Source organism: Bubalus bubalis, chromosome 17, assembly GCF_019923935.1.
Source record: "Bubalus bubalis isolate 160015118507 breed Murrah chromosome 17, NDDB_SH_1, whole genome shotgun sequence".
In the NCBI taxonomy this organism is placed as follows: Eukaryota; Metazoa; Chordata; class Mammalia; order Artiodactyla; family Bovidae; genus Bubalus; species Bubalus bubalis.
Window position 1 is genome coordinate 20010788 of NC_059173.1, and position 17558 is coordinate 20028345.

Here is a 17558-nt window from a genome sequence, read left to right on the forward strand (position 1 = left end):
CTCTGGCTGGGGCTTCCTGGGCGTGGCCCAGAGGAGGGGGAGAGCTCACATGGGGCTGTGAGGAGCCAAGCGCACTTCCAGCCCCCTGGGGATAGACTACGGATCTGCCTGTAAGCTTCCTAGCAGCCACTGGGAAAAGACAAAACTCAGACATTCTTGTAAACAAAAGCAAGTTGCTTTCTCAGCAGAAGCCCCCCCCCACCACAGGAAAACCAGAGTGTCTTGAAACCCTCAGCACCCTGAAGGGCACGCGGCCGTCTGTTTCGAGCAGACAGCGACGGGGAAGCTTCCGCAGGGCGGCTCCAGCCTTGCGCTCCTGAGAGCTCCTCCCAGGGGCACAGAGGCCGAGGCGCAGCTCAGCCGGGGGCCATGGCCCGAGGTTCCCCTTCCCACCCTCCAGCAGTGTGCAATGCTGCCACGGGTCCTCTCCGAACACCTGTGGGCGAGCCTCTGGAGCAGAAGGCCAGCCACTGGATCTAGTCTACCTGAAATCGGCAGAGAACGTCCTCACCAGAGCTCCCATTGGCTGGCCTGAACCCAAAGGGCACCCTGAGTGCCCTGCTCTGAGGCGCTGGCAGGGCAGCCCGGACCCCAAAGGCATCTTCTGATGGAGGCGGGAACATGCTATCTTCTTGACGTACCTTGAGAAGCTGATTAAAAAACAACACTGCTGTGAGGGCTGGGGCTCCTGGGCCAGGCGGACACCTCAGCCACCTCCATGGCCTTCCATGTCTGAACTTCAACCACCTTACTGGTCCGCTTCACTGTTGGAACGCTGACTGCTGAGACGCCAGAACCAGACACATCACAAAGCTCCCCAGGCAAATGAAGGCCGGGCTGTTATTAACAATTCTCTATTTATTAAAAAGGATCTTACAGCTTTACAGCCACAGCTCAGATGTGGCCCTGGAGAGACAGCGAGGCCAGCTTGGTGGCCCCTTCCCCCCATCAACGCCGACCGAGCTCACGCGTTTGGCTGTGCCCCTGGCAGGGGGCGGGCACCCCCAATGGCGGGGCGGACGGCAGAGGTACGGGGTGGTGGCACCACTCTCGAGGTTCAGACATGGCAGGCCCACCTGATTGGCAGGGCAGGACGTCGACCTGTACAGCTGTTCTCTTCAAAACAGTTAACGATACAGCAGAGTTCAAGTCCAGGAGAAGAAATGTACAGTCATCCAGGACAAAGGGTGGTGGCTTTGCCCACGGCCTGCTGGGCCAGACCTGTCTGAGCGCTGCCTGGATTCTGTCCTCTGGGCTGCAGCCTGCTGGCGAGTCATGGGTCCGAGTTCCACCACTCAGCACGGCTTTTTCCGTCAGCAGGTGGAGGGGGGCACCACCCCCCCCAACCCCCTGCCCCAGCTGGGCCCTGGGAGCCCGGCACACATGGCACATGCAGACGAGCGCCCGGGGGGGCAGGAGAAGCCGGGGTGCGGCCAGGGCCTCGGAGCTCGTCGGCCCCCCTCCACACCGAGGGGCTGCTAGCGGCCGTCGCACCCCTGCCCCAAGCCCAGCCAGAGGCGGAGAATATTGGCTACGAGTAAGTATCCTGGTTCAAGCTGGGTGGACTTTCCTGCCACCCACAACACGACAAGGAACGGATGCAGACGAGACCCCCGGCCTGGCCGGCCTCCCCCGGCCCCGGGTGAAGCTAAGGCACAGCACGGGCACGGCACAGGCCACAGGCGTGCCCATGCGCTGCTTGCACCAAACGAAACTGCATCACTTCATCTGCATCTCAACCTGCGCAGAACTGGATGTGCATTTTTCCGAAAGTTTCCCTGAATGGTCTTGTGAGTGTCAAAAAAAACATTTTCTTCCCCAATATAAAACAGGAAAAGTACACACGTAGTAAAAACACTGGAGGAGTAGGTCTTCACAGAAGCCTGGGCTGGCTCGAGGAGCAGCAGCAGCTGGGGACGGCCTCCCTGTGCCAAGCCCAGCTCCCACCCGCCTCCTCACCCGGCCATGACTTGCCGGCCTCTGGACGTGGCTGGGGGCCAAGTGCAAACTCCGTGGGCGGCTGTGAAGCGTCCAGGGTCGGGGAGGGAGGGACTGGGAGGACCGCCCGCCCCACGCAGGTCCAGGGAGCACCTTCCGGGCTGGCTCACCCGACCAACCCCCACTGGCGGCTGCAGTGGATGGTGGTCTGGGACGCACAGAACCGTCTTGAAAATAAAGAAGAAATGATGAACCGTGCTTATTAAATAAAGCTGCAATAGGAAGACGATGATCCTACGTGGGAACAGAGGTGGGGGGGAGGCTTTTCCCCCCCAAACTCAGGGGCTCATCAACACAGAACAAGGAACCATACTGAGCACACACACCAGCTCGACCACAGCCATGCCCGGCCGAGCCCCCGTGCACGGCTGCCTCGGTGTCCAAAACCAGGGTTCTACGTCTATCACCACTGACCTACGGCTCTAAAACCAGCCAGATGCCCTGCCCTGGGCACCAGAGACCCTGGCAAAGCAGCCAGTGCCCACAGTCTCCATCTGTGTGTGTAGAGCCCCGGCCGGCAGGCGGCAAGGGAGCCTCCCGGGGAGGACAAGGGCTGCTCACTGGAGGATGAAGCCTGGCTGGTGCGGGGGCAGCCGGGGCGGGGGTCTCTGGGGCAGCGCTGGCGGGTACGGGGGTGACACAAACTGCTGCATGGAGAAGCCCTGCTGGGCGGGGAGGCCCCCTCGGGGGGGCAGCGGCGGGCACTGCGCGACCGGGTACGGGAGGGCCTGTCCTGAGCCCATGGCAGCGGTGAACGGCGTAGCTAAGCGTCCTGCAGGCGCCGGGGGCGGTAGGGGCGGCATGCGCCGAGGCACCACGGAGGGGGGCCCGCTGGCCTCCGGGGCAGGGTAGGGCAGGGCGGTGGCGGGGGCTGGCTCGGGCACCCTGGGTGGCAGCGGGGCGGGCGCGGGGGCCTGCGGCAGTCTCTGCCCCTTCAGCACCATCTCCTGGAGCTTCTCGATTTTAACCCTTCGCATGTGGGCCAGTTTCCGCTTGCTCTGATAGACGTCGATGAAAGAGTCCAGAGGGAGTTCTCCATCAAGAAACTTCTCGGCCATGTTCTGAAGGAGCAGGAGAAACTCAGTCATGGGCCGGGCGGGTCAGCCGTTAGGGGAGGAAGACCCCCTCACCGACCGGGGCAAGGGGAGACGGGGCGAGCCTCCTCCCGACACCCGTCCCGTCCTCACTGCAACCGTGGCCCACCCAGGACAGGGGCCAAGAAGAGAGGAGGGCCGGTCCTGTCCGCCTCCCGAACTGCAAAATGGACAGGCAGCAGGCCCTGCGAGAGCAGCCTTCAGGCGACAGGGCCCGAGACCTGCGTTTCCTTCCCTCCGCTGGCTGCGACCTGACACGCTCACTCCACGCAGGCCGGCGGGACAGGAACCTGCTCGTGCCCACGAGGGCCACCCTGCCCAGTGGGTCATCAGACCACACGGCCCAGTTTGGCACCGTGCTGCCCGCCCCAATGTGCCACAGCGGCTCAACTTTTGACCCCGATTCGTTTCCTTATCACTGAGCAGGCTTGAGCCTCAGGTGCTCGGCGGGCCGTGCCCACAGGCTCCGCCCAGCCAGCTGACTCGGACAGATGGTAACTCAGCCGCCAGCACCCACAGGCCAGGTGCTGAGTCTCAGTGCAGCACGCGCCCCTCACGGGAAGACCTGGCTGCCCCGCTGCTTCCCTGGACCCCTGCCCGGTGCGCTCCTCAGCCCACAGGCCCGCCTGCCCCAACCTGGGGTGTCCCCCAGGGCTGCCAGTTACCTCGGTATCTTCCTCAATCTTGGCCCCTTCAGCCTGCAGAAGCGCTAAAAGGGTCTCCAAGGAAGCGCTGCTGGACTGTTTATCTGGAAGAAGCAGGAGGCACAATGGGGTCAGGGGGCACCGGCACCCCCTCAGAGATCACCTCGGCCCCCAGCCCCTTGGAGCGACCCACCCCATGCCCTCAAAGAAAGAGTGCACTTTAGTTGGAGAGGCAACAGGGGAGGAGCACCTAGTGAGCGGGCTTTCCAGGAAGCAGAAGGGACGCAGGAACATGCAGGAGAGGAAGGAGGGCACGCGACCAGCGGGGTGGGGCGGGGCGGGGGTCTGTGCCCGAGCTAGAGCGGCCGTGTCACCACCCGCCCCACGATAAGCCTGCAACCACCCTGTTACTTCCTTAGGATTTCTGAAGGATGATTTACACAAACACCTAAAGTAGACACATCTCCAGTGTATGTGTATAAACTGCCCCCCAATCCAGACTGAGACAGAACGTCTGCAGAGGCTCCAGCCCTGCTCCCAGAGGTGCTGCCGTCCATTCCCCAGGAACGCTGCCTGGTTCTGAGCTTCACCCAAGTGGTCTCACACAGGGTGCTCCGTGCTGGCCTCTCTCGCTCAACACGTCTCTGAGACCATCCGTGTGGTGGCACGAAAGGGGAGCTCGTGCCTTTTGACGCCATGTGGCACGGAAAGCTGCGTATCACGACTTACCCATCAGTCCAGAGATGGGTGTTTAGATTGCGTCCAAATTTAGCTCTTACAAATAAAGCTACAGCGAGCCCTCTTGCGTGTATCTCTTGGTAGACGTGAACGTCCGCTTTTGTGGGGGAGACGCCCACCAGCGAGACAGGAATAAGAGCGCGCGGCTCCACTGCACTCCAGGTGCTGACAGACAGCATCTCCAGTTCTCACCCCTCCCAGCGACGCAGAGCCCTGCGTGCCCGCCAGCACCACCGTTACCAGTCTTTTCGCCTCTGCTCAGTCTGGTCAGGCGTGTTACAGCACATGCTTTCTACAGTTACAGCGATACAGGGACCACGGTATTGGATGGTACTGAAACGTCACTGGAGAGAGTGATCTTTTAGCCTTCTCTTTCTCTTTGGCCACGCTGCACGACACGGGGTCTTAGTTCCCTGCTCAGGAACTGAACCTGGGGCCGTGGCAGCGGAAGCAACACGTCCTAACGCTGCACCACCAGCGAAGGCCCTTTTTAACCTTCTGTGAATCTCAGAGTTCCCTTGAAAGCTACTTAGGCCTCAATGCTAGTCAACTCCTGCGTCACTTCATAATGGCTGCAAATTAAAGAGTGACATTAAAATAAAGTATCCCAGTGATCAATCTCTTTCAGCATTAACTGTGAGGGCCCAACCTCACAGGATAAAACATTAGTTGTATTATCAGAATTCAGAATATTGCCTTTTTTTCCTATGCTGTTTGGAAAAGGTGCAATCTTGTTGAAAAGGCAATCAAGTCTCTTTCTCTAAACTAGTGACACAATCCTATATACAGATGGTTTTTGGCAGCAGTGATCACTGTCTTAATCTGAAATTGTTCCCTAAATAACATTTCTTTCCTGGTTAGTGCAACAGCTTGAAAATGTACCCTTCCATCAGCTCCTTATTCTTGAAAGATCACCCTAAAAGTTACCTAGCTTGGTCTTCTTTATCTGATAGGCTTCAAAGAGCACCTGGAGTTCCTGGTATTTCTGGGTCAAACAAGCCTTCCGAGAGTCCAGCTGGGGCTGGTAGAGGAGGTTTCCTTCTGCCAGGCTCCGGTTGCTGGCCAGCGTCATCTCCTTGTTGAGCTGAACGTTCTGTGTCTGAAAGGACCATGCAGGGTGATGAGAAGCAGTGTGTTAACCCCCGAGCGCCATCCCCAGGGCCACGGCACCAAGAGCATATGTTTGGCTGGGCGGCTGCCCCTACCCCACCTCCAGCCCCAATCTTGAACACTGCTGTCTGTTCTTAAAGAGCAAGGCCATTTCCTCTCCCTCTGGCCCACAGGCTGGGCTTTGTCCTGGGACCTGCAAGGCTTTCATGCCCAGAGCTTTGCTGTGACCAGAATTCCTTACTGCTGCCACTGTGCTCTTAGAAGTGACTGGCTCTAAACATTCAGAGCTAGGCTTTTCTTAAACAAGCTGCTGCTGCTCTAGAGAAGTGGAAGAATCACTTCTTATCAGAGGAGGATTGGCATGGTGTCAATTCAGGCTTAGTCACCAGGATCTGAGACCAAACATGAAAGCCTGAGATCCTGGGAAGGAGCCCGCTCAGGGGCCCTGTTCTACCCCGTCTCCATGCCCACCGCATCTGAGCAGAGGCCCAGCTCCTCGTCACTGGTCCACCACTGCCGCTGGCCCAAAGCCGGGGGCAGGGGATTTATCTGCCAACAGGGGTTCTGGGCATCCAGGGGGTGACAGATTGTCTGGGGGTGGAGAAGCCCCGCTGGACCTCAGTGAGAGGGGTAGTGGGAAGTCTGAGAAAAGGTGAGGAAGTCCTAAAGAAACATAACCCAAAAGTACACCTGAATAAAAGGGCAAAAACGCAGCGTCATGTGTCTAGTCCAGTTCCCTTTCCCCTCGCTCGCTGGGCAGTCCTCCACGGCCCGCAGCCCCCTTGCTCCTGGATGTGAAGACTCCTTTGCCCCGACCTCGCTCAGAAGTGCTCCTTCAGACCCACACCAGCCATCCCGTCGTCCACCCCATAGTAATACTGTCTACACCCCACCCTACACCACCCCACCCAGGCTATTTTCGCTGCTACTTCCTTCCTCCTGCTCCTCAGACTGTAGATTCCTGGCCTCGCTGCCTTGCCTTGGCTCTGACCCTCCCCCTCCAGCCATACCGTTTGGTGCTTGTGTACAGTTCCTAACGCGTACGTGTGTGCACACACGCACACACACACGTGTGAGAACAAAGAAAGATCCTGGGACGCCCTGACCACTGAGAGGTGGGGGTGGGGACGATCCTCTCCTTCAGTTCAGTCGCTCAGTCATGCCCGACTCTCCGCGACCCCACGGACTGCAGCACGCCAGGCTTCCCTGTCCATCACCAACTCCCAGAGTTCACTCAAACTCAAGTCAATCAAGTCGGTGATGACATCCAACCATCTCATTCTCTGTCATCCCTTTCTCCTCCTGTCTTCAATCTTTCCCAGCATTTTCCCCAGATTCTCTCCTTTGCAGACACCTAATCTGCATCTCTCCACCTAGATCACTTCATGGCAAACAGATAGGGAAAAAATGGAAACAGGGACAGACTTTATTTTCTTGGGATCCAAAATCACTGCAGATGGTCTGCAACGATGAAATTAAAACACGCTTGCTCCTTGGAAGAAAAGCTATGACAAACCTAGATAGCATATTAAAAAGCAGAGACATTACTTTACCGACAAAGGTCCCTATAGTCAAAGCTATGGTTTTTCCATGTATGGATGTGACAGTTGGACCATAAAGAAAGCTAAGCTGCCGAAGAACTGATGCTTTTGAACTGTGGTGTTGGAGAAGACTCTTGAGGGTCCCTCAGACTGCAAGGAGATCCAACCAGTCCATCCTAAAGGAAATCAATCCTGAATATTCATTGGAAGGACTGATGCAGAAACTTCAATACTTTGGCCACCTGATGAGAAGAAGTGACTCATTGGAAAAGACCCTGATGCTGGGAAAGATTGAAGGTGGGAAGAGAAGGGGACAACAGAGGATGAGATGGTTGGATGGCATCACCAACTTGATGGACAAGAGTTTGAGCAAAAGCTCCGGAGGTTGCTGATGGACAGGGAAGCCTGGCATGCTGCAGTCCATGGGGTTGCAAAGAGTCGGACACAACTGAGCGACTGAACTGAGTGACTGATCCACCTGGATGACAGGGCAGGGCCCTCAAGATTAGGCTCAATTTAAAGCAGAATTTAATTTAAAGTAGAAAATTAAGCCTATAGCTTAATATAGTTCAACACTATAAATCTGTGCAGTAGAAACTCTCCTCTCTTGCTGCTGTTTTTAGCCAGCAAGGAAAATGGGGGCTGGCAAGACAACTGGGGGAAACAGAGACTCCAGTCTTGAAGGGCACAAACAAAACTTTGCCCACACCAAGACCCAGAGGAAAGGAGCAGTGACCCCTACAGGAGACTGAGCCAAAACTGCCTGCTAGAGCTGAAGCCCCTGGAGGCGGCTCAGCAGGGGCTCCACGGGGATGGGGGCACTGGAGGGTCCCCCTCGGCGTAAACCCTCTTGGAATTCACCATCAACCCCACCATAAAGCCTGGAGACCCCAGGGCTGGGTGGCTTCAGGCCAAACAACTAGCAGGGAGGGAATGCAGCCACACCCATCAGCAGAAAACTGGATTAAAGCTTTACTGAGCAAGGCCCTGCCCACCAAAGCAAGACCCAGTTTTTCCCATCACCAGTCCCTCCCATCAAGAAGCTTACACAAGCCTCTTAGCCTTATTCATCAAAGGGCAGACAGAAGAAGTGAGAAAAAGCACAGTTTCACAGCGGCTAAAACAAGCCCTGTTATAGAAAGTTAATCATGATGAAAAAGCAGAAAGTGATGTCTGAGATGAAGGGACAAGATAAAATCTCAGAAAAACAACTAAATGAGGTAGAAATAGGCAACCTTCCAGAAAAAGAATTCAGAATAATGATAGTGAAGATGATCCAGGATCTCAGGAAAAGAACAGAGGCAAATATTGAGAAGATGCAAGTGTTTACCAAAGACCTGCAAGAACTAAAGAACAAACAGAGCTGAATACTACACTAGAAGGAATCAACAGCATAATAACTGAGGCAGAAGAATGGATAAATGACCTGGAGGACAGAATCATGGAGATCACTGTCACAGCCGAGAATACAGAAAAAAGGATGAAAAGAAATGAAGACAGCCTAAGAAACCTCTGGGACATTAAACGCACCAACATTCACATTATAGGGGTCCCGGAAGGAGAAGAGAAAGAGAAAGGAACTGAGAAAATACTTGAAGAGATAATAGCTGAAAACTTCCTGAACATGGGAAAGGGCTTCCTCAACCAAGTCCAGGAGGTACAGAGAGTCCCAGGAAGGATAAACCCAATAAGGAACACACTGAGACATATGGTAATCAAACTGACAAAAATTAAAAGACAGAGATAAAATATTAAAAGCAACAAGGGGAAAATGACAAATAACAAGGGAACTCCCATCAGGCTATCAGCTGACTTCTCAACAGAAACTGCACACCAGAAGGGAATGGCATGACATACCTAAAGTAATGAAAGGGGAAAACCTACAACCAAGAATACTCTACCCAGCAAGACTTGCATTCAGATTTGATGGAGAAATCAAAAGCTTTCCAGACAAGCAAAAGTTAAAGAGAATTCAGCACCACCAAACCAGCTTTACAACAAATGCTAAAGGAACTTCTCTAGGCAAGAAACACAAGAGAAGGCAAAGACCTACAGAAAATAAACCCAAAACAATTAACAAAATAGTAACAGGATCATACATATTGATAATTACCTTAAATGTAAATGGATTAAATACACCAACCAAAAGACACAGACTGCTGGGTGGATGAAAACATGCATGTATGCACTTCCACTTTCCACATCGCTGCCTGACCCCACAAATTGTATATAATTATTTTATATTGTTAATCATGTTCCCATTATGGCTTGCAATTGTAATTATCTTTTATTGTTTGGCTACTGATTGTGAAAACTGATGAACATTTTTTACTACTGTGATCATGTAACTATTACTCACTTAATACCATTGTATCATGACTGATCAATAGAAAAATAACAGAACTCCATATATCACCAAAACTAGGATCCAACAGAAAACGTGTAATCACTTTTTAAAATCCAGATGCATATCAGAATCATCTTGAAATTTTCTGGAAAATTAAAATACTCAGGTATTGCTTTTTTTTTTCTCCAGAGCTCCAGATATGTTTCTAATGAGCAGTCATGAAAAACAACCAGAATACATGATGATCTTTTACTTTTATCTAGTTTGTTTCACTTTTTCTATTTCATATTCAGTACTCCCATATCATTTAGCTTATGTTCTCCAATTTCTCCGTCTCTTTTTTTTGATGTTCTTTCTTAAGCCTTTATCAAGAGCAGTAGAAAAGCTTTTGTATACATATCAGTTCAGTTCAGTTCTGTTGCTCAGTCGTGTCCGACTCTTTGCGACCCCATGAATCGCAGCACGCCAGGCCTCCCTGTCCATCGCCAACTCCCGGAGTTCACTTAGACTCATGTCCAACAAGTCAGTGATGCCATCCAGCCATCTCATCCTCTGTCGTCCCCTTCTCCTCCTGCCCCCAATCCCTCCCAGCATCAGAGTCTTTTCCAATGAGTCAACTCTTCGCATGAGGTGGCCAAAGTACTGGAGTTTCAGCTTTAGCATCATTCCTTCCAAAGAAATCCCAGGACTGATCTCCTTTTAGAATGGACTGGTTGGATCTCCTTGCAGTCCAAGGGACTCTCAAGAGTCTTCTCCAACACCACAGTTCAAAAGCATCAATTCTTCGGTGCTCAGCTTTCTTCACAGTCCAACTCTCACATCCATACATGACCACTGGAAAAACCATAGCCTTGACTAGATGGACCTTTGTTGGCAAAGTAATGTCTTTGCTTTTGAATATACTATCTAGGTTGGTCATAACTTTCCTTCCAAGGAGTAAGCGTCTTTTAATTTCATGGCTGCAGTCACCATCTGCAGTGATTTTGGAGCCCAGAAAAATAAAGTCTGACACTTTCCCCATCTATTTCCCATGAAGTGATGGGACCAGATGCCATGATCTTCATTTTCTGAATGCTGAGCTTTAAGCCAACTTTTTCACTCTCCACTTTCACCTTCATCAAGAGGCTTTTTTAGTTCCTCTTCACTTTCTGCCATAAGGGTGGTGTCATCTGCATATCTGATGTATACATATAAATATGTATAATACATATATTTTAGAAAACTTACAAATTTTTGCCTAACTAAAAAAATTATGGCATTTTGATTCCACTTGTTTGACTTAGTATGAATAGACTGCTAGATTTCTGATTAAAAAACAGATATGCAACAAGCGACAAAGGTTCACTGTACAACACAGGGAACTACAGTCAATATCTTGTAGTAACCTCTGATGGAAAATAATTCCAAAAATGACGTATGTGTATTTATGGAACTGAATCACCTTGCTGTGCACCTGAAACACTGTAAGCCAACTGTACTTCAATAAACTACACTTTTTTAAAAAACAAAACAAAAATAAACCACTGTACACCCTGGAAAACAGCTCAGAAACTCCTTTTAAACAAAATAGGCAACTACCATACCATCCAGAAGTTGTGTGCTTTGGCATTTATTCCAGAAAGGTGAAAGTTTATGTTCACAAAAAAACCCTACACATCAATGACCAGAATGGCCTGCTATGTAATCAAAACCTTGATGCCACCCAGGTGTCCTTCAGCAGGCGAAGGGCTTCATCACAGCCTCTACCCACAGCAGGAGCGGGCGCAGCCCTGGGAGAGGACAAGCTGCCGAGACACGTGGACGCCTGGGTGAAGACCCGCGCCACTCGGCTGAGCAGGGGGAAATACAACTCACAGGGGCGCCGACTCTGTGATTCGGTGCATACAACACTTCCTGAAATGACAGAACTACAGAAACGGAGACTGATTCATGGCTGGGGGGAGGGACGCGGCTGTCAGAGGCAGCAGGAAGCTCCTCATGGCCGTGGTTCCCTGCTCTGTTATCAGTGTCAAAAGTCTGGTTTGCTGTCACTGGGGGAACCTGGGTTAAAGGGCGCACAGGATCTCTGTGTTATCTCTTACAACTGCACGTGAATCTACAATCACCTCTCAATTTAAAGTGTGAAAGGGAAGTGAAAGTGAAGTAGCTCAGTCGTGTCCGACTCTTTGCGACCCCATGGACTACAGCCTACCAGGCTCCTCCGTCCATGGGATTTTCCAGGCAAGGGTACTGGAGTGGGGTGCCATTCCCTTCTCCAGGAGATCTTCCCAACCCAGGGATTGAACCTGGGTCTTCTGCATTGTAGGCAGACGCTTTACCATCTGAGCCACCAGGGAAGTCCAAATTTAAAGTTTCAGTTCAATTCAGGCGCTCAGTCGTGTCTGACTCTTTGCGACCCCATGAATTGCAGCACGCCAGGCCTCCCTGTCCATCACCAACTCCCGGAGTTCACTCAGACTCACATCAATCAAGTCAGTGATGCCATCCAGCCATCTCATCCTCTGTCATCCCCTTCTCCTCCTGCCCCCAATCCCTCCCAGCATCAGGGTCTTTTCCAACGAGTCAACTCTTCGCATGAGGTGGCCAAAGTACTGGAGTTTCAGCTTTAGCATCATTCCTTCCAAAGAAATCCCAGGGCTGATCTCCTTCAGAATGGACTGGTTGGATCTCTTTGCAGTCCAAGGGACTCTCAAGAGTCTTCTCCAACACCACAGTTCAAAAACATCAATTCTTCGGTGCTCAGCTTTCTTCACGGTCCAACTCTCACATCCATACATGACCACTGGAAAAACCATAGCCTTGACTAGATGGACCTTTGTTGGCAAAGTAATGTCTCTGCTTTTGAATATGCTATCTAGGTTGGTCATAACTTTCCTTCCAAGGAGTAAGTGTCTTTGAATTTCATGGCTGCAGTCACCATCTGCAGTGATTTTGGAGCCCCGAAAAATAAAGTCTGACATTGTTTCCACTGTTTCCCCATCTATAGGGGCTTCCCTAGTGGTCCAGGGTAAGAATCCGCTGGCCAGTGCAGGGGACATGGGTTCAATCCCTGGTCCGGGAAGATCCCACATGCTGCAAAGCAACCAAGCCTGTGTGCCACAACTACTGAGCCCAAGCTCCAAAGCCCATGTGCCGCGATGACTGAGCATGCCTGCCCTGGAGCCTGGGCTCGGCAGCAAGAGAAACCACAGCAACGACAGAGTAGCCCCTGTTCACCGCAACTAGAGAAAGCCCAAGTGCAGCAATGAAGACCCAGCACGGCAAAATATCATACATCTTTTTTTAAAACAAAAAATACAAATAAACCGTTGGTGAGATCTTCTGCTCCTACTGGTCTCATCTGATGGACAAGAAGGGAGCAAAGGGGTTCAAAGTCACAGTCCAGACCCACCACCCCGGGCAAACTGTCATTCTGACTCAATCAGCTCTGTGTGTAATAAACTCTGAGAGGAACAGGCATGTTTCTGTCCTCAGATCACTGAAAATGGAACAGAACTCCTCGTGCCCTGAGCTCTGAGCCCTGGGGTGACTGGCCCTCACTCACCCTGTCCCGCCAGTTCCGAGAGCCAACCAAGCTCTGCCCATGAGCCCCAGCTTAGTGCCTTGTCCACAGAGGCCCCCCCAACTGTCCTCTCTGCCACCCCCTGTCCCAGCACCTTGTTTCTTCCCTGTCTCTAGTGAAAGTCAGCGAGCACTATGTCTGTGTCCCCACTCACTGTCAACCCCTTCAGAGCGTTGACAGGTCCTGTCATCTGTGGTGGGCCAAGCACCCAGCGCACAGCGCCACTCAGCGCACAGCGCCACTCAGCGCACAGCGCCACTCAGCGCACAGCGCCACTCAGCGCACAGCGCCACTCAGCGCACAGCGCCACTCAGCAAGGATCTGCTGAATGAAGCAGGGAGACACTCTCACCCCCTAAAAAGCCAGTCACGTGAGGCCAGGTCTGGCCAACAAGGTGGGTAAAAAACCACAGAGTTTAAAAAAAAAAAGAGCTGTGCCTGACGCCCCAAATCCTTTATGCAACAGATGGGCTCCCTTAAAAGAGCTCTTTAGACTTTGTGGGTCCCAAGACCCTCTGTGGATGGTCTCACTCAGCCTGGATCTAAGGGTGATCAGATCAGGAACGTTCCCGTCTTCAGAGCGCCGTCAAGCGCCGCCACCTCCAAGGGCTACCCTGCAGCGGGGCTGCCTGTGTCAACCGAGTCCCTGGGCGCAGAGTGTGCATGCTCAGTCATATCTGACTCTTGGCGACCGCATGGACTGAAGTCGGCCAGGTTCCTCTCCGGCAAGAATACTGGAGTGAGTTGCTGTTTCCTTCTCCGGGGCATCTTCCCAACCCAGGAATCGAACCCACGTCTCCTGGATCTCCTGCACTGGCAGGCAGATTCTTTACCACTAAACCACCTAGGAGGGAAGGGGGGTGTTCACAAATCCCCCATGCCCAGACCAGTTCTGGAGTGTCTTCAAAGCCCCTGGGTGATCCCAATATCCAGCAAAGCATCCGGCCTAAAGTATGTCTATGAATAAAGCGTATTTTCCTGGGACCCAAGTCAGGTCAGACTCACGGCTATAAGTCACACACAGGATGCACGGAGGCAAACTAAAACTTCAACCCACAGGGACGACTGTTAAGCTGGCTGTTTTCTCTCCATCCCTGAGTGTTCAGATGTTTTTACATGAACATCAGGAAAATCTCCAGTGGCCTTCAGGGCACACCTGCAGTGCTCTCTGGGGTGGGGGTGGGCAGTACTGTGGAGACCGGTGGCGAGGACAGTGGCTGAGGTGGGAAGAAGCCCCTTTCTTCAGCCTCTGACAAAGCTCTTCCAATACAACCGTGGGTAGGCAAAGACCTTCCTCCCTGATGTTCCTCTTCATCATCCCAGTTGAGGAAAGCTGGGAGGAAGCAGCCAGCCTTGTTCTATCATTTGCAAAGCAAAGGTGGGGACAGGACTCGGGGGACTGGACAAGCCACACTCGGCAAGGCTGAAGCAGCAGCCACCCTGAGTGATGAGACGATCCAACTCCCAACCTCCTGTCCTACCGACCCGAGGACGCCGGGAGAGGCCCACCGCGCAGAGCCACAGACCCTGAAATTGAAAACAGGCTCTCCGACCTCTTGATGGTTTCTCATGATCCTTTTTCTTAACCATAGAGAAATCTTTTCAGGAAATAATCTCTCTGTGGTAACGAAACATTTTTATATGTCTGCTCAGTTTCACTTCAGTTTCCTTTCCCTTTTCTGTTCAAAATCAAAGAAAACTGAGATGTGTGATGGCAGCATTTACAGTTAAGTTCGATGTAGAGAGTGGCTGCTGCCCATCGGTTCATCTGTGAGCAGGGCTGTCGGAAAGGATGGTCACCCGCAGCCTACAGCGACCTCTCAAGGGTGTGACTTTTTTTTTTACTTTCCTCTTTCTACTTGTAAACAATGTATGAATCATTGCAATAAGTATGTATAAATTTACAGTAAGTTATGCTTTAATTAAAAAAAAAAAACTGTTAGATATTAATAGAACCAGAGAGGCAGAGGCTCTAGAGAGAGAAGCTGCCTTTGTTTAAAGCAAATAAAACAACGAAGGTCTTTTACGCACGCTTGTCCAGGCCAAGTGGTGCTCCCCTCTCTCGTGGGGGGCTCACACATCACCACAGGACATTCTCACAGAATCCACCCGCCACCTCAAATGCTCAGGTCATTATTTATCTGAAGGAGTGTGGTAAAAAATAAAGTTGGTTAAGAAAGAAAACAGATCTAAACTCCCCTCTGGGTGACAAGAGTGGTGTTACAGACGAGAGGCGCGGGGGCAGCCCGGGAACCGGCCTGCGCCCCGCTGTCCTGCGCTGGGTCAGGGCTCGGGGGTGCAGTGAGGCCACGTCTTCCAAACCAGATGCTTCTCCGGTGGGAAGTTCGGATTCCAGCTGGCTGGTCGGCCCCTTCAACTACACCTGCTCCTTCCTGAACACTCGGTGGGTACACCTGCTGATGGTTCCAAGCTAAACCTTTTTATGGAAAAATACTCACAGAGTGGTCCTTCCTCCCACTTTATATAATCCTTATCGTAACAAAGTCAATGACATTACTGAATTATGTTAGCAAATTTCAACGAAATGGATGGAAATCCTTAGTCATATTAGAAGTCCTTTAAATGCTCAAAAGCCAGGAAGGACTCAGAATCTGTGCTGGGAACTAAGATAACAACACAGGTTTGGGATGAGCCTGGTGGTCCAGTGGTTAAGAATTCGCCTTCCAACGCAGCGGACGAGGGTTCGGTCCCTGGTCAGGGAACCAAGATCCCACACGCTCCGGGGCAACTAAGCCTGTGAGCGCAGCTGCTGAGCCCGTGTCACAGCTGGAAGCCCACGCGCCACGACGACGCGCTCTCGTGGCGCCAGTAAGGCCTGAGCAGGCAAAATAAATAAGTAAATATTTAAAACACACACCTGCCTTCTTACTTACCGCCACGCTCAGAAGGCCTAGTATTTATGCAATCAATGATCCCATTTTATTTAATGAGCAAACGTCTTGTCTGGCGGATAAAACGCTCCCTGCCAACAATTTTGCTCACGCTGCTCCCGGCCTGGCGCCCCCTTCTCCTCAGACCCCTGGTCTGGCCACGGCTTTCGGCCTCTTTTTGGCCTCAGAAAGCCACACTCTCACTCTCGGATCGTCAGGCATGTGGCATAACCTACACGCCACTCGATCCACCCACTTAAAAGTGTGAGACCCCACGGTGAACTGCACCAGCCCTGGGGGGTCTACACCCACTACCTCCTTGTAAAGAACCCCTTTATTAAACACCCCTGGAGTCCCCTAAGCCGAGTGCCCCCTGTCCTGCCAGAGGCCCAGCTGGTACACCTGAATTGGCTTTCCCCGTAACATGCAGTGACATCTGGGCTCCTTCCTGTGGCCTCACCCAGCGCACCTCTGGCTTTACTCTGTGTTGCAGTTCGCTGTGCTTATTTATCTGTTTATTCATTCACCTGAAAAAGCATTTTATGAGGCACTGTTACACGCTGGCTCTGGGCAGGGTAGGCGATGGACATGGGTGAACAAGCAGGCAGAGACCCTGCCCTCACAAAGCGCCAACTGACTGAAGACAAATGAAACCAAGTCACGCTAACACTACCACTGAGTCACAACTCCCGGGAGTGACGGGGGCTTGTGTGGGCTGAATGGTGGTCCCCAAGAAGAAATGTCACATTCTAATCCCTGGAGCCTGGGGATGTGACCTGATTCAGGGAAAAGGTGTTTGCAGATGTAATTAAGTTAAGGATCTGAAGATAAAGAGATCACCTTGGATTATGTGGGAGGCCTGAAATCCAATGACAAATGTCCTCGTAGGAAACACATACAGGAGAAGATGTAGAGGGGAGAAGGCCAAGAGAAGACAGAGACGGGGATGAGTGATGCGGCCATAAGCCAAGGAGCCAGCAACACCAGGAGCGGGAAGAGGCTAAGCATGGATTCTCCCCTAGAGACTCTGCAGGGAGCATGGACACCCCTGATTTTGGACTTCCAGCCTCCAGAATTGTGAGAGTGTAAGTTTTTCTTGTTTTAAGCCACCGAGTTCGTGTGATGTGTTATGGCGTCCACAGGAAATGACTCCAGGGCTGGAAACTTCCATTTCCCCTCGAGATCCACTCTCCATCCTGCTCTGGGTCCCGGGGGGCTGCCTGGCTGAACCACAGCCACCACGTGCCTTCTGGTTCCAGCTGGACTCAGCGATGGGAACTGAGGGTGGGAGGAGCCTGAGAGGAGAAGGGGGTTCTCTGGGCCCCCTCCCTCTGGGGTGGCTGTAGGTGACCTCAGCCACCACCCTCATCCAAAGCAGCCCTCTCGCTCCTTCCCTCGTTCTCCACAGGCTGCTCCATCCCTCAGGCCTGGAGGTGGGACGCACACACCTGTGGCCAGTCCCGCACCGGCCTTGGGGGGTCTACATCCTCGCCCCCCAAGCTGAGTGCCCCATCTTGCCAAAGGCCCGACACACAGAAGTGGAATGGCTTTTCCCGAGATGTACACCGACATCTGAGCACACGCTCAGCCTTCTGATGAGAACATCAGGCTCCTGAAGAGAACTGTGTCGTGTT

At 52.4% G+C, this 17558-nt stretch overlaps 1 protein-coding gene and 1 non-coding gene across 2 annotated transcripts in view; both read right to left on the minus strand.

Moving 5' to 3' along the window:
* Window positions 1–838: 838 nt before the first annotated feature.
* The window catches only part of VPS37B (VPS37B subunit of ESCRT-I), a 31403-nt gene continuing 14683 nt past the window's right edge, over window positions 839–17558 (minus strand). The window contains exons 2-4 of the mRNA XM_006047199.4: window positions 5402–5573; window positions 3758–3840; window positions 839–3059 (exon numbers count right to left, since the gene is read on the minus strand). Of these exons, the coding sequence (XP_006047261.4) occupies window positions 2556–3059; window positions 3758–3840; window positions 5402–5573 (759 nt within the window). The 3' untranslated portion in view covers window positions 839–2555. The remainder of the gene's footprint in view (window positions 3060–3757; window positions 3841–5401; window positions 5574–17558) is intronic.
* Window positions 11737–11808, minus strand: TRNAC-ACA. Its single transcript has one exon. It is a non-coding gene; the product is annotated as a tRNA-Cys (tRNA).